Source organism: Podarcis gaigeae (assembly GCF_964106915.1).
Source record: "Podarcis gaigeae genome assembly, chromosome: 1".
In the NCBI taxonomy this organism is placed as follows: domain Eukaryota; kingdom Metazoa; phylum Chordata; class Lepidosauria; order Squamata; family Lacertidae; genus Podarcis; species Podarcis gaigeae.
Window position 1 is genome coordinate 81,128,785 of NC_139678.1, and position 25,144 is coordinate 81,153,928.

Here is a 25,144-nt window from a genome sequence, read left to right on the forward strand (position 1 = left end):
TTTGAAATGGCTTCTGCATCATTTAAATGTCTAAAATGCCTTTGAAATGTATGTAAGCTTGTATGAATGGGTATTGCATTGACCGGGACGAGAGGCAACTTTGTACAATATGCCAGCCAGCTTTTAGTCTCTGAACTGTGGCCCAACAGTTAACTGTCATTGCGTCCAGTCTCAAATACAAAATACACTAAGCTCCTGCCAGTTTGCATGTCTGGGGTGTCCCCTCCTGCTTTTATTACACTTCCAGATATTAAACATGAATATACACAATTTACAAATTAAATTACAGATGCACTCAAGTGCAAAACAAAGAGTTGACATTAAAAACCCACAGCTATACTTGCTCAATTATGACAAATCTATAAACATATTATCTAGTTTAGTCAATAAGACATTAGCTACTAGCTTAAACTGTTGTGCTTGAAAATAGTCTTTAAAAAGCAGTCCTGGTTTGTTCAATAACAACAGCTTTCCCTGGTTTTTGTTTTAATTCATACTTTCTGTCTTAACTCAGAATGGCTCCCCAGCCAATTGCACAATATTGTCAGAAATCTTGCCCAGCTAGGGCTTGCAAAGGACCTTAGCATTTTTTGAGGCAGTCCTAATTTTTGCAATGATCGCCATTGAGAGATCTAGATACAATCTAGCAACATTCACCAACCTTGTGTCCTCTAGCACAGGCTGGGACTGATGGGAATCGTCCTAAACAACTGCAGGGTACAGTATAAGGTTAGCAAAGACCACTACAGCTGAAGTCCAAAGGTCATTTTTATAGGCCCTCAAACAGAGAGAACCTAACATAATTCCACTATGAGGTTTGAATATAGAACAATAGTGCTCTGGATGATTTGAGGTAGAGATCCGAATTCTTCTCAGTGCATTGAAAAGGAAATGCACTGGCTTTGCTATTACATCTCTGTGAAGGTAGACAAGGTCTATATGGTTGCAGGGAGGATGCTGATGGTATTTCACACTGATTGCTGTGGGTGGAAAGCTTTTTTCAGTTCTGCTGATCCCAGCTTTTCCTTGTATTGGATTCTGCCTGTATCTGCAGGGGAGAACATGAATCCCACAAAATTAATATTTCATCTCATTCAATGTTTTAAGAAGTGACAATCCAGTTACTGAAGTTGTAGGATTATATCCTACAGGTTTTGCCTGAAACATAGCTAAAGCGCCTGTCTAAACTCTCCTTGTTTGCACACACAGCAAAAATAAGTTTTAATTTATGCTATAAAAGGTAAAAGGACCCCTGACCATTAGGTCCAGTCGTGGCCGACTCTGGGGTTGCGGCGCTCATCTTGCTTTACTGGCCAAGGGAGCCGGCGTACAGCTTCCAGGTCATGTGGCCAGCATGACTAAGCCGCTTCTGGCGAACCAGAACAGCACACGGAAACGCTGTTTACCTTCCCACCGGAGTGGTACCTATTTATCTACTTGCACTTTGAAGTGCTTTCGAACTGCTTGGTTGGCAGGAGCAGGGACCCAGCATGGGAGCTCACCCTGCCACGGGGATTCAAACCGTTGACCTTCTGATCGGCAAGCCGTAGGCTTTGTGGTTTAACGCACAGTGCCACCCACATCCAATTTATGCTATAGACCTGCCCTATTTCGGGTGTTTTCTTTCAACCTAAGGATATACAAAAACAAATAATCAGAGTTCAGCTTGGGCGTGAAGGTTTCTTGAAATAGGCATGCATACCGTTCAGATTTTACAGCCGTTGTGCAGAACATAAGTCGTAGTCACTGTCAGAAGAGTTGTCTAGGGGGTTGGAAGATCTGTTGCTTGCCCCTTCCAGAGCTGTACAAAAAAAAAAAAAAAAATACTGTAATGTTTCAAAGGGAATTGCATATTCCAGGGAAATACTAAAATAACAGAGACTAAAGTAGCAGCAGGATCTGCCATAATGCTTTTTGTATTTCGAGGATCTCCCTTTGCATTAGTGTTGTAGAAATTCAATAACTGTCTTCATCCAATCACCTTACATTTATATGTTGCATTTATTTAATAGAGGTCAAGATCTGAACAACAATTAATTCCAACAATTCATCAGCTTTCACCCCAATATACTAGTGCATGCTATTGTTATATTTTTCTAGATAACTGCTCACAATTATGTGAATAGCTTCCTAATACCCGGGGTGTGTGTGTGTGGCTGGTATTTCCTCTGTATTTTCTGGAGATGTTTTCTTAACAGGGCACTTACCTGCATGGTAAGAGTCTAAAGTAAACACTGAGTGGGTGGGTGGGGGTTGGGAGGGGAGGAGAAAGATTTTTGGCAGTTTCAATTTGGGGGCAGACAGTTTTTAGCTGGAGCTGGTTAAAATTAATACTGAGGCACACTTGTGGTGTAGATCCTCTCTTTGGGAATCTGATGCAGAATTTGTAATTGTGCTGAAAGATCCCTTTTGCTGCCACTATGGTCTCACTCTCTGTGTGTATATATAAAAATGGACCCATGACCATTAGATCCAGTCATGGCCGACTCTGGGGTTGCGGCACTCATCTCGCTTTATTGGCTGAGGGAGCCGGCGTACAGCTTCCAGGTCATGTGGCCAGCATGACTAAGCCGCTTCTGGCGAACCAGAGCAGCGCACGGAAACACCGTTTACCTTCCCGCCAGAGTGGTACCTATTTATCTACTTGCACTTTGTGCTTTGAAACTGCTAGGTTGGCAGGAGCAGGGACCGAACAACGGGAGCTCACCCCGTCGCGGGGATTTAAACCGCCGACCTTCTGATTGGCAAGTCCTAGGCTCTGTGGTTTAACCCACAGCGCCACCCATGTCCTTGTATATATATACACACACACATTAAAGGATAGAATCATATTTGAGGAGGCCTTGTAGGCCACCTAGCTAAACCTTCGGCTCATTGCAGGAACCCCAGAGCTAGAGCATCCCCAACAGAAGGCTGTCCAATCTGTGCTTGAATACCTCTGGTAAGGGAGAGCCTATCATCCCTGCAGATAATTGGTTCAATTGTGAAACTGTTCTTACTTTAAAGAAGATGTAATATTCCCTCCTGTGAATTAAGCCCAGCAGATCTGGTTCTGCCCTCCGGGGCAGCAGAGAACAAGATATTGCAAAGGCATCATATGTCTCCTCATTGGAAGGAAACAAAACCTTGCAGCGCTGCCAGTGAACTTCTAATTGCTTGGAGAATTGGGGAGCGTTTAAGACTTATCTTTCTATAAGGGCCATCATCTAGAAGAGACTAAAACCCTCTTCTTTCAGAAAATATTTGGAATGCCAAGAGGACGCTTTTGATACTGTCTTCTTGTGTTTTCATTGCTCACTGACAATGGGCTTTGATCCAGAGAATGGCATGCAGTGTTCCATGAGTGCAATGGGCCTTTCTTGACCCTTTCCTGCTACAGCCACTCATTCTCCCCTGAAAAGCCACTCTTAATTGGTTGGGGGTCTCTCCAGCACAGGATGTGTTTGCTACAACAGGCTACTTCTGGGGTGGGAGAAATTGCTGGAAATTGATGTTCCCGCTGCCTGCGTAAGTGGGAGTGCTTTCCATTTGCTTATGCAGATATTTGTATTCAAACCACTGGATCGCCTTGGATTAGTCTAATAAACAACTCACCTTGAGCAATGTAATAAACAATAAACTATGAAGAAGGGTATTGGGGAAACTGAGGTCCACGATGAAGAGACTTTTCCAAGAACATGTGCCAATGGCTATGCAAAAGGAATGGATGCAGTGTCAAACCATGTGATATTATGTGAGAATGCAGCCTGTGGGTGAACAGCTAAGACTGGAATAACATAAAGCCTCAAGGTCTGGCGTAGAACTGAAAATTATCAGTCATAATACGCTATTGGTTCAGATGGCACATTACATTCACATTTGCCCAGCATCAACAATATGAATTGTATGTAGACTCATTCAATTTAATACCAAGAGTACCAGCCTGGGCTGCAGTGGGACTGGGATCCTTTGGAAGTGTGGGGAAACCCAGTGGATTTTTAAAGAAAGGTCATGTGATTCACACTATAGGACTTTTAAACCCCACCTATTGTATGTTACCTGCATATGGTGAGAGATGAAAGTTTTTCTTCAGGGCTGGATACTTATTCTCTTCCTGAACCTCTTGGCTTTCAGGACGCGGCTGGAACGTGACAGAACTGCTGCGATGGAATGAAACTAAATAAAAGCATAATGTGGAATCACTTTCTATCCAGAAAATATCCTAACTTTCAGTTAAATATACATTTTATTAATGAAAGGAACAGAGTGAATATACAGTGGTACCTCGGGTTAAGTACTTAATTCGTTCCGGAGGTCCGTTCTTAACCTCAAACTGTTCTTAACCTGAAGCACCACTTTAGCTAATGGGGCCTCCTGCTGCCGCCGCACCGCCTGAGCACAATTTCTGTTCTCATCCTGAAGTTCTTAACCCGAGGTACTATTTCTGGGTTAGTGGAGTCTGTACCCTGAAACATATGTAACCTGAAACGTATGTAACCTGAGGTACCACCGTATTAGCTTCCTGGCTTTTGGTTTGTTGCAACAAAAGAAGCTATTTCTTGCCTCTAGAGGGAGTAAATGATCTTACTGTGATCTCTGAACGATGATCACATATGATCACATATAATCATCAAAAATCTAATAGCATGGAAGTATGGAAGTTCAGTGTGCTGCTATGATGTTTCAGACATAAATGTGGAACAATGGAACTGTGATTATTAGACGGGATCTCTGACCCTAACAGTCAAAGGGGTAAAGAATAAGTGGAGTGTTTATTACAGTATGATAACATCGCTTCTGTAGCTCTGTAATATCACGCTATAATAAAACTCCACATTTTGGCTGTACATAGTAGGAAATGGAAACCCAGATTACACATTACATCATATTTGTTAGGTATCAAATGATAGTCTGTTACTGAGTCAAGTAACACCAGGTCAGTCTGTCTCAAACCAAACTGGCCAGAGTTGCAAGTTTGACATTCCTGTTAAAACAGTTTATAATGAGAATGTAAAACCTGAAACACCCAGGATGCATGTTCATAAACTCTCTGTCTATTCCATATTAACATTACACAAAATCAAAAGAGGTTCACATGGATTTATTCATATCTTGCATATGTCTTGGGTTGAGAGGTAGCTGGGTTTGTTCTTATCCACTACAGTGGTGCCTCAGGTTACAGACTCTTCAGGTTACAGACTCTGCTAGCCCAGAAATAGTACCTCGGGTTAAGAACTTTGCTTCAGGATGAGAACAGAAATCGTGCTCCAGTGGCGCGGCGGCAGCGGGAGGCCCCATTAGCTAAAGTGGTACCTCAGGTTAAGAACAGTTTCAGGTTAAGAACGGACCTCAGTTTTTAACCTGAGGTACCACTGTACCTTAAGTTTTTAACCCGAGGTACCACTGTACCTTCTTAATTGGTTCCTTACCAACTGGTTTCATACTGATTTTATGCTGTTTATGTTTCTCTTATGCTCATGGCATAGATATTACATTGCTGTTGTTTTAGCTTATTTTGATTGTATTTTGTATTTTATGGATTTTAATTTTTGTAAAACACCACGGAGGCTTGCTTGAAGGACAGTATAAATATGTCACACATGCGTGCATACATACCATTTTGATTCATTCCATTTGGGCCAATCCACTGATGCTCTCTGTTTTTTGAATCTGTAGTGGGGTAGAGGGAGGGGACGTTTGATAAGTCATGAAGCAAAATAGAGAATAGGCAAAAATAAATACCCTGTGCCAAACTGCATGGCTCTAAAAATGATGTAGTTAAGGCACATTAGCTGTTATGGCTTATATACCAGGAGTATGGAACCTCCGGACTTTGGGACTCTCACTCGGACATGTCCCCTCTGCTGCTCTTCTGAAGCCCCCCCCCCCATGTTTTTGCCTGGCTGAAATATGCCACTGAACTGTGAAAATGCCACTTGCTTTCGTGGACAGAGAATGGAGAGAAGTGGGTTTGTGTAAACGCTAAGGATGGACAAATCTGCCTACTTCATTTCTCCAAGTTTCTCACTTTCCCAATATTAAATTCAGTGCTCCACATTTCTGCAACAATTTGAGATTTATTTTTTTAAATGCTCATGAATTTTTTTAGAACTTTAGTGTGAGTTTCTCCCATCAAACATGTTTTTGTATGCAGTTTAAACAATTATAACCATTTTGCAAGCAATTTCCTGTAACACCATGCATTTCCGTATGTGTTATTTTTACTTATCTATGCATTTTCATGCACATTTTACTCTACATTTTTGTACACATTACTTAGCTGGAAAACTCCTTCGCGGAATTCAGAGAAGGTGAATTTCAAAGGATGGCTGCATTTTGGTTTGCACATTGTTCCACAAAGCGTGAATTTTGAAAGTTTGCCTTTAAACACAAACTGAATCGAATTTCTCCCCCAACCCGAGTAAACAATCTTGGCTTTTGCAGGGCGGAAATGTAGGTCTCTGTATGAAGACAAGATTCGCATCTGCTGCCTCGCCCATTTTTAACTCTGGTTCTGTGCTCACCGCTGGCATGAGACCCCTGGAAAATTGCCCATGAGAAATACGGCATCTGGACTGAATAGGTTTTCCATTCTGCTGTATGCAGTAAACAAAATAGTGCTGCGGCTGACATATATTCTGCTGCCTTTCATGTCTGGTGAAACAGGTATTTGCATTTGGCTCAGCTAGAAGTCACCACTTGTGAGAAGTCAAACAAAAATTAAACCCTTTCCCTTCAGGAATATACCTAGGCCTTAATCAACCTTACCCTGGTTTTCCCCAGAACAATTGACAAGACAAGAAAGAGAAAAATTCCAGAGAAAGTAACAGGAAACAAGAACAGAAAGAAATCAATATACAGAGCTTAGTGCACACAATCACAGAACTAGTGTAGGGCATGACAACGTAGCAAGCATTAATGGAAAATTTTGATTCCGTTAGCATTTAAAGGCGAACTTAATGAATTTGCACGTCCCAAAACAAAATGCAAGCCAAGACACAGCAATCCTTTCAAAATTCACACTTCAAATTTTGCAGAGCAGTTTTCCAGACAAGTAACGTGTGCGAAAAGGATTATACTAAGGTAAAGTGTGCATATAAATGCCTGTGCATTAGCTAAAATAGCATTTAAAATGTGCCTATTCAGCAGAATCACATACAAACGTGTACATTAGGGAAAAAACGGGGGGAAACCCCATGAAATGGTGATGCATTTTTCTGAGGGCTTTTAAAAATAAATCCACAAACTGTTATGGAAATGCAGAGAACTGAATTTAAGTTTGGAAAAATGAGAAACCCAGAGAAACAGAATGACAGACTCTCCCTGCCCTAATTGTAGTCTTAGACTGGAGACTGGGAACCAGAAAGACCTGGGTGCACATCTCATCTCAGTCCATCAGTGAATAACTTAACTAAGCCACTCCCTCATGGCCTCAGTGCCCCCCCCCATATGTTTCAGTGCTAAAAGTCACATGGTCATGTTACCCCCATGCCCTGAGGGCTCCCATATGATGGTATGAATAGGTCCTTAGACTGGGGGCATTGTTCTACAAAACAGAAGAGCTTCTAGTTTGCCACAACAAAAGAATGCCACTTACATTTCTTCACCAGCTTTTTGTAGGCTGGGGGAACACAGAAAAACAGGAGGGCAGCTGTGAGGACAAGACCCAGCAGGATTCCCAAGACGGTCTCAGTATTGGACACCCTGGGCTTGGAAACTTGGTCAGGAGAGAGAAGTTGAGATTACATATTATTTCATCCCTAGAGGAAGCTCGTCCTCAGATAAATGTTTGTGCCTCTGACACTTAACAGCAGAACCAGCTGCTCCCTTCCATTCACCGGATTGTGCTCATTTTTTAATCTCATTGTCTATACTAAACTTGTAAATCTTCCAAAATCCATGCCTACTATGCTACAGAAAACTCATACACAGGCTGTGTCTACAACACACGTCTAAAGCACATCCCCTTGTCTCTAGAATCCTGGGAACTGTAGTTTGTTAAGGATGCTGGTAACTGCAGCTCTGTAAATTCCCAGGATTCTTTTTGTGTGAGAGGGGCGTGTGTGCGTGTGCGCGCAGCCTAACTCAATCTTCAGCTTTCAACCTTCCGTGCAAACAGCATTCAAATACTATTTACCAACCTCAGTGTTCAGGATAGCAACAGAGTTCTAAAGAAAATGACTGGTATACTTCAAATCTCACTTTCAGAGAGCCCAGGAAATTGCAAGCCATTCTACATTTAATCAATCAATCAACCACATGAAATAAGGTGGGAAAATGTGGTTATGGAATTCTGGACTGCACCCCTTCAGACTGCAGTGGGGGCTGGAGCCATATTTGAGAATGTCCCCCTATGTAAAAACTTGTAAAAAGTTAATAAACAGATATTAAACTAATGTATCATTGCAAAAGGCTTAGCCCTGGTGTTCAAGTTGACTATAGTTATTTTATCTAATTTAAAAAAAATACATACCACTTGATTACATTAAAACCATTATGTGATTTACCAAAAATAAAATAAAAAAATAAAATGCATGGAGCTTATTACTAATTGTAAAATGAGGGAATTTAGTATTCTAAAAAAAATACTATCCTGTACTTGCAGTCTGCCAGAATCCAGAATTCCACAACTTCAGCTGATTACAGCTGTGTATAAAATGTATATACCCGCCCCGCCCGCAATGCTAAAATGAAATTCCATATAATCCAAATAAGGAAAGAGCATAGGTGTGCTCTTCTAGTCAGCCTTGCCCACCTGAGCATTTAACCAAGGTTATCAAGCACCCTTGTGTCTTGTCAAGACAGCCCAAGCTAAGGTTCCTTTGCTCACACTGCACCGTCGACCAGTGGGCAGGCAACGGATTCCTCCACGCCAGGTCCTTAAGTCCTTCTGAAGCGTCACACTTCGCTCCTTGGCAATCCCTGGGTGCTAACCCATTCCACCAGCTTTGCAAAGCCAGGCAAACCATTTCCCAGTGACCTCCAAACTTCAGCTCCGTAGTCCCAGAGCATAAAGAGGTCCCATCTTCTAGCCTTATTCTTGGAGTATCTGTAAGAGAAAGACAGCAGGGAAATGAGTGTAAGGCACTGTCAAAGTTGTGTGGCAGTACAGTGGTCAACTGCATGAGCTGCAAGCATCTGGCTTGAATGTGAACTTTATCCCTGAACTCAGTGGTGGCTGGTGCCATTGGGACTGCTAGGGTGGAAGGCAGGGAGGTCAACCGCAGGTGAAGCCAGAGCCAATGACAGGCAGAGTCCATTCTAGTTTTGTCCCCATCCATCTCCCTGCTGAGTTCTACCAAAACAATACTGAGATTTAAGGAAGAGGAAGCTGACAGGCAATAAAAGACTTACTTCACCGTTGGCTGTATTGTTTTATTTGCCTGAAATAAGACCCAGAAGGATGTCTCCAAACAGGGTGGATGGGTAAGGGAAATGACATATAACACTGCCTGGCATCATCTCTGATAATACCCATGGTAGGGAAAACATGAGTTCACATTCTTTCATGGGCTCTAGTAGCTTTACAAGAAAGATCTTGCGGTCAGGTCATGGTTGATAGTTCAAAAAAGCAAAAACTAGGAAAGCGATGGGAAATAACAGCATGATGATAATGTTATATAAGTAGATAGCAAGGGATGCTGAATAAAGGACATTGCAAAAGTGGGGAAGGTGCAGCAAAAGACAACCAAAATGATGAATGGTTGGAGCATTCACCTTACAAGGGGAAGTTCAAGTGTCGCTGCTTTTACGTTTGGAAGGGAAAATTACATAGGCTGCAAACTTATATACATTTACCTGGAACAAAGCCCCATTGAAAGTGGGATTGTCTCATGAGTAAACATGTATACGATAATGACAATGAGAACATTTAGGATGCTGATATTATAAGTATGCATAACGGGGGAAATTGGACGGAGAAGGGCTTTTCTTCTTTATGATACTTGAACTTTGGGTCATCCAATTAAACTGACTGGCAGCTAGTTCAGGACAGATAAAAGAAAGCAGTCCTTCACACAACACATCATTAATGTATGGACTCTACCGCTACCGAATACGGCTACGCTATCTAGTTTAGATGGTTTTAAAGGGGATTAGACAAAGGCATGGAAGAGAGGTCTATTGACAGTTATTAGACAGGAAAACTAATTTTTAAAATCACAATTATGATTTCTGTAGCTTTGATCACTTGCAGCAGAATCAATAAAGAGTTGGGGGATTTGTGCTTCTTAGTTTTCTTACCAGTGGGTTTTAAGGAGGTCATGAAAGGTGCTGTTGTTGGCTGTGATGCTGTTGAGGTTTCCATGGGATCTGAAATGATCAATGCAACCAAAAGGATGAGAAGAAAAAAAAGCTATAGCTTTTTAGAGAAGGGTCGCACAGGGGGAATGGGGAGTGAGTTTATCCAGTATTGCTACAGGCAAGAGCCAAGAGCAGCCTTCTATAGATAGGTTTCCCCTTTGGTTCAAACTGAACCACATGTGAAAACTTGCAGAGTGAGTTTTTCAGATCTTGTGCCAGCACGGAAAAAAGGTGAAACTTGTACTGGACCGTGCTAAATTCTATGTAAGGTGCAGTGGCGTAGCATGGGTTGTCAGCACCCGGGGCAAGGCAAGTAATTTGCGCCCCCTAACCCGTGGATTTGCGCCCCCTAACCCTAACCCCCAGATGTTGCGCCCGGTGCGGCCGGCCCCCCCTGCACCCCCCACGCTACGCCACTGGTAAGGTGGCCAGGTAGGCATGGCCAAAAATGTGGATTTGTATCACCGATAAAAGAGGACACGAATCTGCATAAAATTTGCATATAAGTGTATAGATGCAAAATTATGAAAATTTACTAAAATTTAAAATAGAAATACACAGTATTTTTCCGTGTAAAGACTAGGTTTTTTTTTACCAAAAAAAAATAGGTTTAAAATTGGGGCTCATCTTATACACAGATAGTGCTGAGGGGTGTTTTCTTAATTTGGAGTCCATAAAAATAGGGGGCGTCTTATATATGGGGGCGTCTTATACACGGAAAAATACAGTAAAAGGGGGGAAGGCACAAGGTGCCTTGTTGGACTGCTCAGGGGGCTGATCAGGTCTTAGTAACTGTTGGCTAGCAACTTGATGGCTCCTGATCTCCCTTGTTAAATCAGACGTGGACTGGACAGCCCACAAGTGGATGATGTTTTTAAATAGAGGACTGTCCCCTGACAGCCTTTCAAAGCAGAGGACCTTCCTCTATAGAGTAGCCCCCCAGTATGTAAATTGTACTGCAGTAAGCCGTGTTAATATTTAGAGGTAGGTCCATCTGCCTTCTAGGGGGAGTGTGGGAAGAAGAACTATTGCTGTTGTTTAGGGCTGCCACACAACCAGAAATTACCAGGATTTCAAAGGCAGAAATGACACCTGGGAGGGTTTTTCGAAATGCGGTGCTTTGTCCTGGATCTTAGGCAAGAAAATTGTGTTTTAGGGTTTTTTTGTCTAAAAAAAGCTCAACAACTTTCAGAGTGTCCTGGTTTTTACTTTTAGAAATATGGCAACCCTACTGTTGTTCAAATGGCTGACTGCATTTAGTGGCTTTCGGTCTCAAATGTGTCTCTATCATAAAACAGTTTACATTCAATTGAAGGTTTGCCTGCCCTTAGAACACCTCTGAATCTCTAGTACAATGGGAAGGCGCTTCCAAAACACCCCCCACTGCTCTTCTATGTCACACTTGTTTTGCCCAAAGAGAGAATGCAAGCAGGAAGGAGTGTTTTAACTACCTTGACAAACCAAAGCCAAATGGGAAGTGCAATTGGATTCTTGCTGGGCGCAGTCCTCCAGGGCTGTCTCATTTCCCTGGCAGCCCAACACGAGTGCCTCTTGTTTCTGTGGTTCTTCGGCAAACGGCCGCAGCAGTCCAAAGGGAAAACCGCAGCCAAGCTGTTTACAGGCCAGGTCTGCATTCTGCTGTGTCCAACCTGTGCTACAAATGCTCTTCCATTTGCCTTTGAGATAAATCTCCAACAACCCAGAGCACTTGGAGCTGGTACCGCTGAGCCTCACAGCCCATTCTGTTGGGGAAAGACTAAGATACTGAAGACACCCAGGCAAAACCATCAAACATAGCATCACCCCCTGCACCATTCTCCCTCCTCTTGGGGCGGCCGATCAATTTTGCTTCCACACAGCAGTTTATTGTGGGCTCATACGATAAGGTTACCAGACGTCCCTATTTCTCAGGGACAGTCCCCGGATTTACAAATCAGTCCCCATACAAAATCCATTGATGAAAACTGTCCCCGGATTCATTGAAAAAAATCTGGTAACCTTATCATACGAGCAAGTTTAGCACAGCAACAACATCTTCATCAAAATGCTATCTTGTCTGGTATTATTTCCCTGTGCAATCCAGTTTTACCGCTTCCATGGAAAATACAAAATATTAGAAAATACGTACCAGTGGAAACAGTAAATCTAGATTAAATTGTGGTGATGGGGAGGTATGGGATGGCATTATGATGAAGATGCCATGTGGATGCTGCCCAAAACTAGAATGCATGCCTTGCCTTTGACACCTGAAATATATACGCTTGAATTCAATGTGGCGCTGTATCATTCATTTCATAAGTGGAACAGTTTCCGCGTGTCCAACAGGACTTTCCCCCTCTTCCCCACCCCTGTTCCCTTCCTAAATCTGTTACGGGGTTTCTCCTAACCCTCTGGAACAGATTTGAGGACAGTACAGGGCACATACTGGGAAAGGAGGGGGGAAGTCCTGTGCAAGATAAAATACAGTGGTACCTCAGGTTACATACGCTTCAGGTTACAGACTCCACTAACCCAGAAATAGTACCTCAGGTTAAGAACTTTGCTTCAGGATGAGAACAGAAATCATGCTCCAGTGGCGCAGTGGCAGCAGGAGGCCCCATTAGTTAAAGAGGTGCTTCAGGTTAAGAACAGTTTCAGGTTAAGAACGGACCTCTGGAACGAATTAAGTACTTAACCTGAGGTACCACTGTACCCTATTATTTTGATGGTAAATTGTTTTAACTGTTTTCTGTATTTACACTGGTGTAATGCGCCCTGGGACCTTATGATGAACGACAGATAAGAAACCTAATTCTGATAGTTATTCATAATAATAATAATAATAATAACAACAACAACAGCAACAGCAAAAATAACAATAATAGTCAGCAGCACTGAGTCCACAATACACTGCCATGTTGAAGCAAAGACTTATGTCTCATGATTATGGCTTAACTCCCCCACACTGAAATAAATGTGATTTAAATGTGCTTAATTTTGGAGGCCTTGTGCCCTTTCTTATGAAGAAACATGGAAACTAAATATCAGTTGGGACATGGCGCAGCATAAGGCAGAAACTGACCTAGCTATGCACCATCTTTACAGGTATAAATCATGAAAATGGAATCCATGTGGTGAAGCAGAATGCTATGCATGTCTACTCACAAATGCATTTCACTGTGTTTGATTGAATAAGAAGTACTGACCTTGAGGGCTTTCACTTTGTCCGTCATCACAAGTGACCACTGCAAATAAAGGAACAAAGTAAAAACCAACCAACCAACCAACCATAAAGTGGAGCAGACGCCCATAAGCTGTGTGTGAGTGCAAAGCAGATGGGAGAATTTCCAGATTCATCGCCCACCAGGTGCATACGCCCACACCACATGGCGCTTGGCTCTTGAGAATCTTTCTACAGCTTTTTCAAGACGTGCTGAAGGAACTGAAATGAGAAAGGGCCCCTAGAAAAGCCCCCGCCCCAACACACTGAACACCACAAGGTCCTTGGGATTTTGGTGGAACAGGCACCCCCCCACACTTGTGCGTGATTGACTTACGCACGACCACATCTACGCAAGCGATGGGAAATAAATAATTCCATTCTTAACCTGAAATGGCAGAAGAGAGCTGGAAAGCCCTCATAAGTCACGAGGAGATCCTTCCCAGAGCCTGAAGAGGATATCAGTGAGCCAAAAGTCAGATGTCACTGAGCTTGAAGAGGATGTCAGTGAGCTAGAAAAAGAAAAGACTCCAAGGGTTCCAAAATGGCAGCCGGGAGCTCTTGCTGCTACCGCGCTATGCTATTGGGTGGGAAGCTTATGTACTGCAGTGGGCTTCCATCACACATTCCGCTTATGTGCGTGGAGACCTGGAACGTAACCCCCATGTAAGTGGGGAGTTGCCTGTACATAGTGACATGTTCTATGTCAGAGTCTGCTATGTTTATGTTACCCAATAGTATTGTATCTAGCTCACCCATCCCTGATGCTCACCATGAAAATCCTCTTACACCAACTATCAGCTGCCAGTCAGCAAAATGCAAATAAAGAAGGGGGTGAAAACATATGCCCCCTGTGAGTCTGCTGGTGCCCCTTGGCTGCGTTTTGATATGTGACGGGGTAAAGCCATTCCTTCTGTGTTACACCATGATAACTACCAGAGGCCTACAGAGGAAAGGCTTAGAGCAGATCTTGTTGAATCTGGGCTGCAGTGAGAACATAAAACTGAGGTCCAAAATAATAATTTACACTGCAAATGCTTTTCACCCTCCTCTTACCTCGAGCTCGTTAAGAAAACCTGTTCAGGTAAATGAATATGGTAAAGAGGTACAGTGGTACCTCGGGTTACATACGCTTCAGGTTACAGAGGCTTCAGGTTACAGACTCCGCTAACCCAGAAATAGCACCTCGGGTTAAGAACTTTGGTTCAGGATGAGAACAGAAATCATGCTCCAGCGGTGCAGCAGCAGCAGCGGGAGGCCCCATTAGCTGAAGTGGTGTTTCAGGTTAAGAACAGTTTCAGGTGAAGAACGGACCTCCAGAACGAATTAAGTTCTTAACCCAAGGTACCATTGTATTTGCAGATGCTGACGGGAGGGCACCAGCAACTGCAGGCCTTCCCAGTTATTCCTTCTGCCACATACCGTTTCCTGCACTATCTGAATGAGCCCGCTTCCTTCACGTGGGAAGGGGGACACGGCGCCATTGCCAGTGCAGAAGGAAGATTTAGCTGCTAGTCCAGTCTGCTTCTGTAAGTAGAATGGGGAGGGCAGGGGAGGGAGAGATCTCGTCATTTGCCTCAGGCAGCAAAATGTATTGGGCCAGCCCTGAACGCCATTGAAGAGTCTGGTTGATGTATTATGACCAGGGCTTTTTTCCCCCCAGCTGGAACTCACTGCAACTCAATTTTGGGACCTCTGAGGTGGACACCATTGCCATTCTAAGAAAATGAGGGAGGTGTTCATGGTGATTTCCGGCACTTCTTTTTCTAGAAAAACAGCACTGAATAGGACTATTTCTACACACCACTTTCTTGAGCATAATGAATATCTGAGTATTGTAAATATGAAAGAAATAAATGCATGAAATGCAGCGACAGCAGTAACAGCAACAACACATTTTGACAAATGTAGTTTTTACATGGGAATTGCAGGCTTGATGAAAGCCACTTTAAGCATAATGTGTAAAAATGCACTGAGTCTATGAAGTAGATGAGCTGTGCTTGAAAACCATAAAACCCACTGGGAAAGCCTATCCACAGGCTCCTTTGACATTAAGGAGAAAAGTGCAAAAGAACAAATTTATGTTGTTCCTATTCATTCCAAATGAACGTGTGCAGGAGATATTCCTTACAAATGCAAATTAGGCCCTTTGTCTCCTTCTGATTACCACACCAATTACCATCTTTTCTTACTGTTCTCGGAAGAACAATTTGATTAAGCGGAATTTTGATGTACACCGAGAGTAGTGAATAATAATTAAAGATACGGGTTAAGGGCTCAAGTTAGATTTCTGCTGAGCTCAGTGGAGCTGTCCCGATTTGTACCAAGAGAATTTTCTCTGGCTGTTAGACCTGACAATTAAGCATGCAACATAATTACACCTCTACTTTTAACCACCTTGCTTTTTTCCTCCATTTAAAAAAACACAAATCCATGCAACCATTTCGGCAAGGATTGTACTCACATGAACGTATCCAATATGTTTTACATTTTCACATCTGTAGGTGAATGCAACAAACATGGTTGCAAGGTTTAACTCTAGCTCCCTGGCAATTGTGCATGTGCTGGCATGGCTTTGCAGCTCCATGTATCAAGCAGGACCCTAGGCAGGTCCTGAACCTCACTGCCTCCTGCATCTGCCATCAAGTGTCTACTGATATTCTGAACGGGCGATGATCTCAGCACTATCCAGGCTTTGTTTACTGCATTGTTTTAAACAGCCAGTTGCATGGAAGCTCATTGCATGAATGTGATTTGTGCATATGTGTGTGCATGTGTTGTGTAGTTAGCTGCCACAGGGAAGCTTCAGCAGCATCAGGATCATGCAGGGTAAGGCGAGGAAATTTAACCCTTTCTCTCACTGCTGTGGTCCTTGACAAAATTTGCCTCACTGAAGCTGCTATTTGCATTTCAAGGCAAGCTCCAATTGGCATCCTTGGAGGCTTTCCTTGAAATGCAAACAACACCTTAGGAGTGGCAATTTTGGAAAGAGAAAGAGTCAGACTTTCTCTCTCCAGCCTCTAGGGATGAGAGGCTGCTCAGCCTTCCTATCAGCTGCTATTTGTAGAACAAACAAACAAACAAACAAACAAACAAACATTAATTACATTAACAAATCAAGGCCATCTCCTGTTTAGCCTGCAGGCATCCCAGCTTGCCTCTTTCCCCTCAGCTGGTATCTACATTACTTCTTACTAGGGAAGGGCAAAACTGTTAATTTCAGTTTCTCGAACTTTCTCATTTTTTCCAATCTCAAATTCAGTTCTTCATATTTCCCCATCAATTTGCATGAAAATTCACGAGAATTCATGCTCATTTCTCCCGGCATACACATTTTCACATTAAACTTTGCCTAATATACACACTTTTACAAAGCAATTTCCTCTAATATAATGCATTTTTATTGTTATTTCCCCTTTTATCCATACTTTACCATAGTGATATGCATTTGTATACATATTACTTGACTGGGCAGCTCAATTGCAAAATTCAGAGAAGCGCAAATTTTAAAAATGGCAAAGGTTTTGTTAGCATATGGTTGCAAAAAGTACAAATTTGGTAGTTTCACCTCTAAATGTGAACTGAATTGAATTTATCTCACATTCCTAGTTGTTCATTATGCATTTATTCTCTGGCCGCACCCGCACTGAAGCAACTCAGAGTGACAGCATGAAACAATCCTGACAGAATCATTAGAGTTAGCCTGAGAGAATGACAGCAGCCACTGAAGTGAAATTCACTGCAGAGATCCAAGTTCCTGATGGATCATTTAACTTCATTTTTAATTTTCAAAGCAGCCACAGGAGCCTCCAATTTTTATCAAAGCAGCGGTTTAACCCTTTCTGTGCCTGTATCATTTCTCTCAAACTAAATGCCTCCTCCCTCAGAGCTGCTGTTAACTGGGGTGTGTTGGGATATAGGGATCTAACAGCAGCATTTTGATCAGGGAGCCAACATAGATGAAAGAAACACACCCCCCACTCCCTCTGCTGCCTTGAAATTAAAAATAAATACAAACTAGAAGATCTAATCTGGAACCCCCTGCACATCACTTCAGCTTTGACTCTGAGTAGGAATTTGAACACACCTTTCCCTCCACCCGAATCCAATTATATTATCCCCTGCACTGAGTAGTGCTGCATCACACTTCTATAAGGAAGACCCATTTTTGGCAAGCACACCAATGCCATAATATTGCTACGTCCAGCAAACTTGTAATGTCTGGATAATATTTAAATATGTGTGCCTTCTTGGAGCCCTTGATAGGTCCAGGGCTCTCTTGAAAACAGGGACAAGAGAGATGGAAATGTATGACTGGAGGGGAAATGTGCTCCATATTATAGGTTCAGGTTGGGTTGAGGGAGTCAACATGGACTGAAACTCTAGGCACACCAGGATTACAGCTAGGAACCATACACACTGATATCAGTGTATCTGGTCCTCAAATTAATATTTATGGCAGCTGTTCTACACAGATTTACCCAGAAAATCTGTGTTACTTCTGAGCAGATACCCAAAAGTTTGTTCTGTGAGTGGACATGCATTGAGGTAGGCTAAAAAAAATAAAAATTGGAGCTTCCCTCCCCAAAAAAACCACAGTAAAGCTTTTAGCACCCAGCGGACAGGAACCCCAATTTAGGTCATGGCCATGATGCTGGGGGTAGTGGGGATTTAAACATTCCCAACTAGAAACCCCCTCCCACAGGCCCGGTAGGGGATAACAGTCCCGTTCCCCCATGAGACACATAGCAGCTGGGGGCAGAATTTTAATTGGGAAAACGCCACAGGAGACAAAAGGTTATCCTGCACCTCCCGCAGCATCATAGTCTTGATCCAAACTGAGGGTCTCATGACTGCTATTCATCACCTGAAACCCTGCGAGAGAGTGTGTCTCCACATGACCTGTTTATTGAGCATTAATCCTGATTGGTTTGCTAAGAGGTTAGATGGCCATTGGTTACTTAATGAACATCAATTCTGATTTCTTTTGATGAATCTGTCAAATTCAGTTTCTCTCATTTTCCCGGTCTTAAATTCTCCACATTTCCCCATCTGTTTGCATTTTTTAAAACAAAGCCTTCAAGAAAGTTTGTTAGCATTTTAGTGCCTATTTTTCCTAAAATACACATTTTTGTATGCAGTTCTGCTTGCAAGGCAATTCCCCTACCCTTATATAATACATTATTGTATGTTACGTTCACTAATATACACATTTTTATGCAAACTTTACCCCAATGTATTCATCCTTGTACACATTATGCATTGTAGAATTCAGAGAACTGTGGATTTTGAAGAATGCCTGTGGTTCAATTTGTGTATTATTTAGGAAAGTGCAAATTCGGCAGATTTGCCTGTGAATGCGAACTGAATTGAAATGCTCCCTCTTTGCTAACACCCCACCCTCTCTCTCTCACTTTTCTTCAGCAGCCTCCTGAGTTTCAAATACACCCTCCCAAAGCCACTGTTTCAGAAGGGAAAAAATAACTGTCCAGAGAGCGAGGTAAAATGTCTTTAGAGGCTGAGCACTCACTTGCTGTGTGCTGCACCAGACAGGCAGCCTTTTACAAAAGCCAGGGTGGGGGCCATGACAAGACAGTTGAGATACATTTTAGTCTAGCCACCCGTTCCCCTGTAAGAATATCCTTCCATTTTGAAGAGTTTTACAAACCTTTGCTTTTTATTCTTTGTTATAAAGAATATTCAACCAGCTTGGACTTGAAAGACAAGACCTACAAACATTTGGGAAATGAAATAAATAAAATGATGCATTTTCAGAGTGCCACATGCACCTTTGTGGCGGGGATGGGGGAGGTACATTTTTCCTGTTTGCTTTTAGTATTTATTTGTTTACAGCTATATCCAACAGCGCCAGAAGTGCTAACTGTTTTTTTTAAAAAAAAAACAGCAACAACATTAAAATGAAAGGAACTTTATCAAAACATGCTTGGAAAGAAACTACAGTAGATTTAAGTCATAATGCTTAGCTCCCATTTACTTTTAATCATCACATATCAGGGCCGGCCCACCTATGTGGCAAGATTAGGCGGTCACCTCAGGTGGCAAGATGCAGAGGGGCAGCTGGTCCAAGGATTGCATCACTGGCTGCCACTGCTGTGGCGGCAGCAACAGCTGTGGCGTGCTCCTTGGAGGCCGAATCTGCCACCTCCTTGGCAGCCCCCTCTCAATGCCTCCTCTACAGCACCATCTTTTCAAATAGGAGGCATTGCTGATCTCCACCCATGTTCCTGATGTAGATCTTTATTACCCCGCTTGTTCGTGATGTGGATCTTCACTCAGTCATTCTTTCCTGGTCAGGGATGGGCAGTGAGAACGCCATTTTGTGGTTCGCCTCAAGGGGCCAAAATATCTTGGGCAGGCTCTGTCACATATACAGTGGTACCTCGGGTTACAGACGCTTCAGGTTACAGACGCTTCAGTTACAGACTCTGCTAACCCAGAAATAGTACCTCGGGTTAAGAACTTTGCTTCAGGATGAGAACAGAAATTGCGCAGCGGCGGCGCGGCAGCAGCAGGAGGCCCCATTAGCTAAAGTGGTACCTCAGGTTAAGAACAGTTTCAGGTTAAGAATGGACCTCCGGAACAAATTAAGTTCTTAACCTGAGGTAGCACTGTATGACACTTTCAACACGCAAAACATTTAACGTTCGTTATGACATTCAACATCTTTTTAAACCACCCTGTGAGGGTTATCGTTTTCATTCTCCTTTTACATTTAGAGCATTGAGGCTGAGACAAAGTGGCTTGTCTAGTGCTGTTCAGTGACCCAAGAACAAGCAGCAAAGTTAATCCATCTCCTGAGGTCAAATGCCGACATGCTGTGCCCTGAATCATTCTGAATTACCCAGGCAGAGTACCGCAGAGGGCCCTGAAATAATTGTGCATTGTGTGAACATCCTCTTAATTGCTGTAAACAACAAGGGCACAATACTATGATGTCCACTGTCACTTGAAAACAAAAGTGAGACTCGTATCTCTTAAATGTGATTTCTCATATTATGCACCATTATTGCCTGAAACCCCCCAGAATGGTCCCTTAACACAAGCTCAGTCATTCCTAGAGACTCTCGGGTTATTATGACTATTATGATTAAATTTATTACCTGTCCTTCTCTGGCAGGTCCCAGGGCAGGCTGCAACAATTTAAAATTCAGAACTAAAAACAATCAGAGCAAATAACAGTTGATTCCCAGTTAATCATTGGACATTTTAGCTGATTGCAACTAGGGTCCTCTCCAAACTGTCACTGTTTTATGGGAGGGTTTCAATCATGTATCAGCAAATTTAGGTTTTTGCAGTTAAAGTAGACTAAAGTGCTATGGTGCTGCAACCTCATACCTTCCAATATTTCTCTGATGAAAACAGGGATGTCCTAATCAATAACAATAACAATAACAATGACAATTTTATTATTTATACCCCGTCCGTCTGGCTGGGTTGCCCCAGCCACTCTGAACGGCTTCCAACATATATAAAACAAACAACACATTAAAAAACTTCCCTATACAGAGCTGCCTTTAGATGTCTTCTAAAGGTTGTACAGTTACTTATCTCCTTGGCTCGGAGGTCATATAACTCCATACCCTCTAATGAAAATAGGAACGTCCTACCATACCCACCAACATGTCTCTAATGAAAATAGGGACATCTTTAGGAAAAGGGGGACATTGCAGGATCAAATCAGAAACTGGGACAGCTTCTGTAAATCCGGGACTGTCCCAGGAAAACAGGGGCACTTGGAGGATCTGCAAACCCACTTTTTAAAACAGACTTTTCACGGTAAGGATGTTGTGTGACAATGCACAAGAAAGTGTGGGATAACAATCAATTGGTGGGAAGTCATGTAACCTAACCTCTGAGCAAACCACTCAGAATGAATGCTCAGTAAACAACAGTGACTTCTGTGCAAGCTTACTGCAAGCAAATGAAGCTAAATGCTCAATAAACAACTCATCTGGAGGCACCACAGAACACAAACCTCAAAACATATATTTATTTAGAGAAAGCTGCACTGGGAATTTTTTTTATCTTCCGCTATTAATGCCCTGGCATGGGTGACATCTATCATTATCATCAGATAATATTTTCAGGTTATATATATATTCTATGCACCGCATGTTACAAGGGATACTGTGGGACAGGGACCGCTACCCAAGTAGTGTGAAATAAACATTATGTTAAGTAAAGTAAATGTACTAAACTAGCGGTAGGCCACGGCAAATTTATACAAATATATAAACATTGCATAGTAATGCAGAATTACAGCACTGTTGGTATGCTCAGCACAATTTAGAATCTGCAAGCATCCATATATGCTCTCCAATGCAATCTCTCCCATTTTAAACAATTCGAGGTGAACTGATTTTGTCCCCTGAACTTGATTTTCCAGTGGCAGCCTACTATCAGGCTTCCATCCATCTTCAACATCCAGGTAATTCTTCTTTATTACATCGATCAATCTATCTATATCTTTACTCGTAGCTAGAAGAACTGGCATTGTATTGCACTAGAATAAAGCAAAAATCTTCTGCTAGCATTGACAGTCCCCCTTGATAATATAAAGTTTACTATCTCTAGTTGAATGAAAACGTAACAAGGGTAGACAGATAAAAAGAGCCTTGATCGTGTTCGGGCACAATGGAGACGGGAGCAGCAGAAGGAAGGTTTGGAGTTCAGAATGAACTGCTTGCTGGTCCAAATGATGAGCAATAGTTCCACCATCAGACTTCTACCCAAGCTCCTAATTCAGATGTAGCACTGCTTAGTGCCCTCTGCCCCACAATCACAGTGGAAGTGCATTTGCAACACTCATACAGGATTGTGTGTGCAAGGGCTTCCTTCCACACATTAACCTCACTTGCTAAAGTGGAGTGACATCTGCTCTTATTTAGGATCCTGGGCTTGGTTTGAAATGCTTTCCTTTTCTCCTAGAAAACAGGTTGGTTTGCATCTGAGCACATGTTGCCCTCAGATACATAAGATATGGGGTTTATTTCCTTTTTTTATTTATGAAATTATTGCTCTGACCCAACAGAGGAGGCAGTTGAGACGGTGTTAAGAAATATTAAATCAGGGGTCAGCAATTTTTTTCAGCAGGGAGCTGGTCCACCATCCCTCAGACCTTGTGGGGGCCGGACTATATTTTGAAAAAAACAAAACAAACAAACGAATTTCTATGCCCCACAAAAAACCCAGAGATGCATTTTAAATAAAAACACACATTCTACTCATGTAAAAACACCAGGCAGGGCCCACAAATAACCCAGAGATGCATTTTAAATAAAAGGACACATTCTACTCATGTAAAAACACGCTGATTCCCGGACCATCCGCGGGCCGGATTTAGAAGGTGATTGGGTTGGCCCCGGCCCCTGGGCCTTAGTTTGCCTACCCATGTATTAAATAATATATAGAGGGTGCATCATCTCAGTTCTGCAGGATCAAAGCCACTGCCACTAACAGCAGTGCTAGACCTTGATGCACGGTTGTAGCAAAATGCAATAACAAAAAAAAAGCACCATTTTGTCTGGAAAAGCCTGGAATAAAAGGTAAGAGCATGAGACTCCTAATCTCAGGGTTGTGGGTTCAAGCTCTATGTTGCAGGGGGTTGGACTAGATGACCCTCATGGTCCCATCCAATTCTATGATTCTAAGATTCTAAGTAGCCGTATTAATACAAGTGGTGAAATCAGCACTGAGAGCAAGCAAGAACAAGCAATATCAGTTTGAAAGGTTTGTGCTGATTTGGCCCCGGGTCTAAATTGGTACCGCAAAATGAGATGTAATCAAGTTGAGAATCTGCCTGCCTGCTGACAATAAAGACTTCATAAAAGCAGAGATATATTTGGGGTGAGTTACACTGGCCCACCATGGCCTTATATTGAAGTCTCTTGCAGCAGCTGCTTAGATAATAAGCAGTTTATATAACATCAGTTAAGAAAATACATTTTGACAGCAAAATAGACAAAAGAATAAGTAGCAAGTCAGTCTCCAAAATTTGTTAAACGTGCAGGTAATGCACCTCACTAAAGCAACCTAAAAGCCCAAATGGAAAGCCTTCAATAACCTTCCATAAACTGTGAGGGGATTTGCCAGGTACTCTACTCTAAGGAGCGAGTGTCAAAGAAAGCACACACAGAGACACCCGGACAGAGAAAGCCCACCGTCCATCTGCCCTTGACCATAATTACATGAACGAAGGAACACATTATAGAGAAAGCTCTGGAGATCACAGTGCATGGGGGAGAACATATGGGAGAATGTTCCTTCAGATAACCTGGGCCTAGGCCAATATTAGCATTGGCATCCACTGCCCGCCTTTACCCAGTCAGCCCGTTTGTTGACAGATGCTCTGTTGATCAGGGACAGCTGAATGCCCCTCCAAGGGTTGTGACATTTCTGAATGCACTCCAGAAGCAAGAGAGCTACATCAGAACTATTATAATTTCTACAGGACTTTCCCCAAAATGCTCAAAATGCTTCACATGCACAAACTCAGAAATCCTGTATTATTTTATCACCATTTATAAAGATTCTGGGGAGGCGGGGGGAATGGATTGTTTAAAGCCAACTAGCGAGTTTACAACTCTGCTGAGTTGTGAACCATTCCTTCCACGGATACCATTCCTTCCACCTTTGATAGCACTACTCACCCCACATCCCCACCAACGTCAATGGGACAAAGGCTAGAAGATGATTGAATTTCATCGGCACGTTCCTCCTCGTCCGACAATATACAGGCAGCACTTTCGTGTTCCTGCCCTGATGCTTCTCTGCTACCTGCTCTAGGCAAAGGGAGGGGTTGGGGAGGAAGGCCGTGTGCTTTCTCCCCGTCCTGATGTGGTTTTTCTGCGTCATGTCTCAGTTGCTTAAACTGTGCTTTCTGTACCAGTCTTCTCTCTTTATCCTTCAGAGTCCTAGAGCTGCTCCCCAGAATCTTTATAAATCTTTATAAAACACCTGGCCACAAAAAATACAACAATAATACTAATAATAATCCCCTCTTGCTTCTGCATAGAGATGGGTGATCTGTCAATTTCAGTTTCTCTCGGTTTCTCATTTTTCCAGCATTACATCTCCACATTTCTGTATCCGTTTGCAATACTTTTAGAATTCCCCCTAAGATACACTTTCTTCGCATGCAGTTTTGCCTGAAATAAACTTACTCTTTCCCCCCGCAAACAATCTCCCCTAATGTAATGTGTGTGTGTATTCACTAACATTAATTTGTGTGCCTACTTTCCCCTAATATTGTACAACCATTTTTGTACACATTATTTGGTTAAAGAACTGTGTCACATAATTGGGAGAAGTGTGCCTTTTGAAAGACAACTGTGTTTCTGTTTGCGTGTTACTTTGGAAAGTCAAGATTAGGCCATTTGCATTAGAAGTTGAAATGGATAATATTTCTTGCCACCTCTGCTTCCACAGCAGGCACTGGAAGCAACAGAGGGAGTCTCTCAAAGTAGAGTGAGGGGACAGAGAGAGCGACAGAGAAACACCCATGCCATATAACTTACTGTTTATCCTCAAAAGCAGAGGTACTACCCTGGTCTGGAAGGAACTCCTTTTGAAGAAGAGTTTGGATTTGGTATCCCGCTTTATCATTACCCAAAGGAGTCTCAAAGTGGCTAACATTCTCCTTTC

General features: G+C 42.6%; 1 protein-coding gene across 2 annotated transcripts; it reads right to left on the reverse strand.

Moving 5' to 3' along the window:
* Window positions 1–202: 202 nt before the first annotated feature.
* CD5 (CD5 molecule) lies at window positions 203–24,370 on the reverse strand. 2 transcript variants are annotated; one of them, XM_083699594.1, is made up of 10 exons: window positions 24,151–24,370; window positions 13,467–13,505; window positions 11,733–12,023; window positions 10,222–10,290; window positions 8,810–9,028; window positions 7,577–7,696; window positions 5,596–5,649; window positions 4,039–4,155; window positions 1,703–1,801; window positions 203–1,048 (listed from the first exon to the last, which is right to left on the reverse strand). In XM_083699594.1, the coding sequence occupies exons 1-9, from the start codon at window positions 24,353–24,355 to the stop codon at window positions 1,713–1,715; spliced, it is 1,203 nt and encodes a 400-aa protein (XP_083555720.1). In that variant the 5' UTR covers window positions 24,356–24,370; the 3' UTR covers window positions 203–1,048; window positions 1,703–1,712. The 2 variants fall into 2 exon arrangements, with proteins under 2 accessions (XP_083555720.1, XP_083555719.1); XM_083699593.1 differs by having other exon boundaries at window positions 8,735–9,028.
* Between the last annotated feature and the right edge of the window lie 774 nt (window positions 24,371–25,144).

Excerpts from the sequence above, each read along its gene's own strand:
- CD5 (XM_083699593.1), bottom strand. The coding sequence starts at position 24,355 with ATGACGCAGAAAAACCACATCAGGACGGGGAGAAAGCACACGGCCTTC. Across the intron at positions 10,291-11,732 it reads TTTGGCTTTGGTTTGTCAAG|ATCCCATGGAAACCTCAACA; the intron begins GTAGTTAAAACA and ends TGATCATTTCAG. Across the intron at positions 9,029-10,221 it reads GACCTCCTTAAAACCCACTG|ATACTCCAAGAATAAGGCTA; the intron begins GTAAGAAAACTA and ends TTTCTCTTACAG.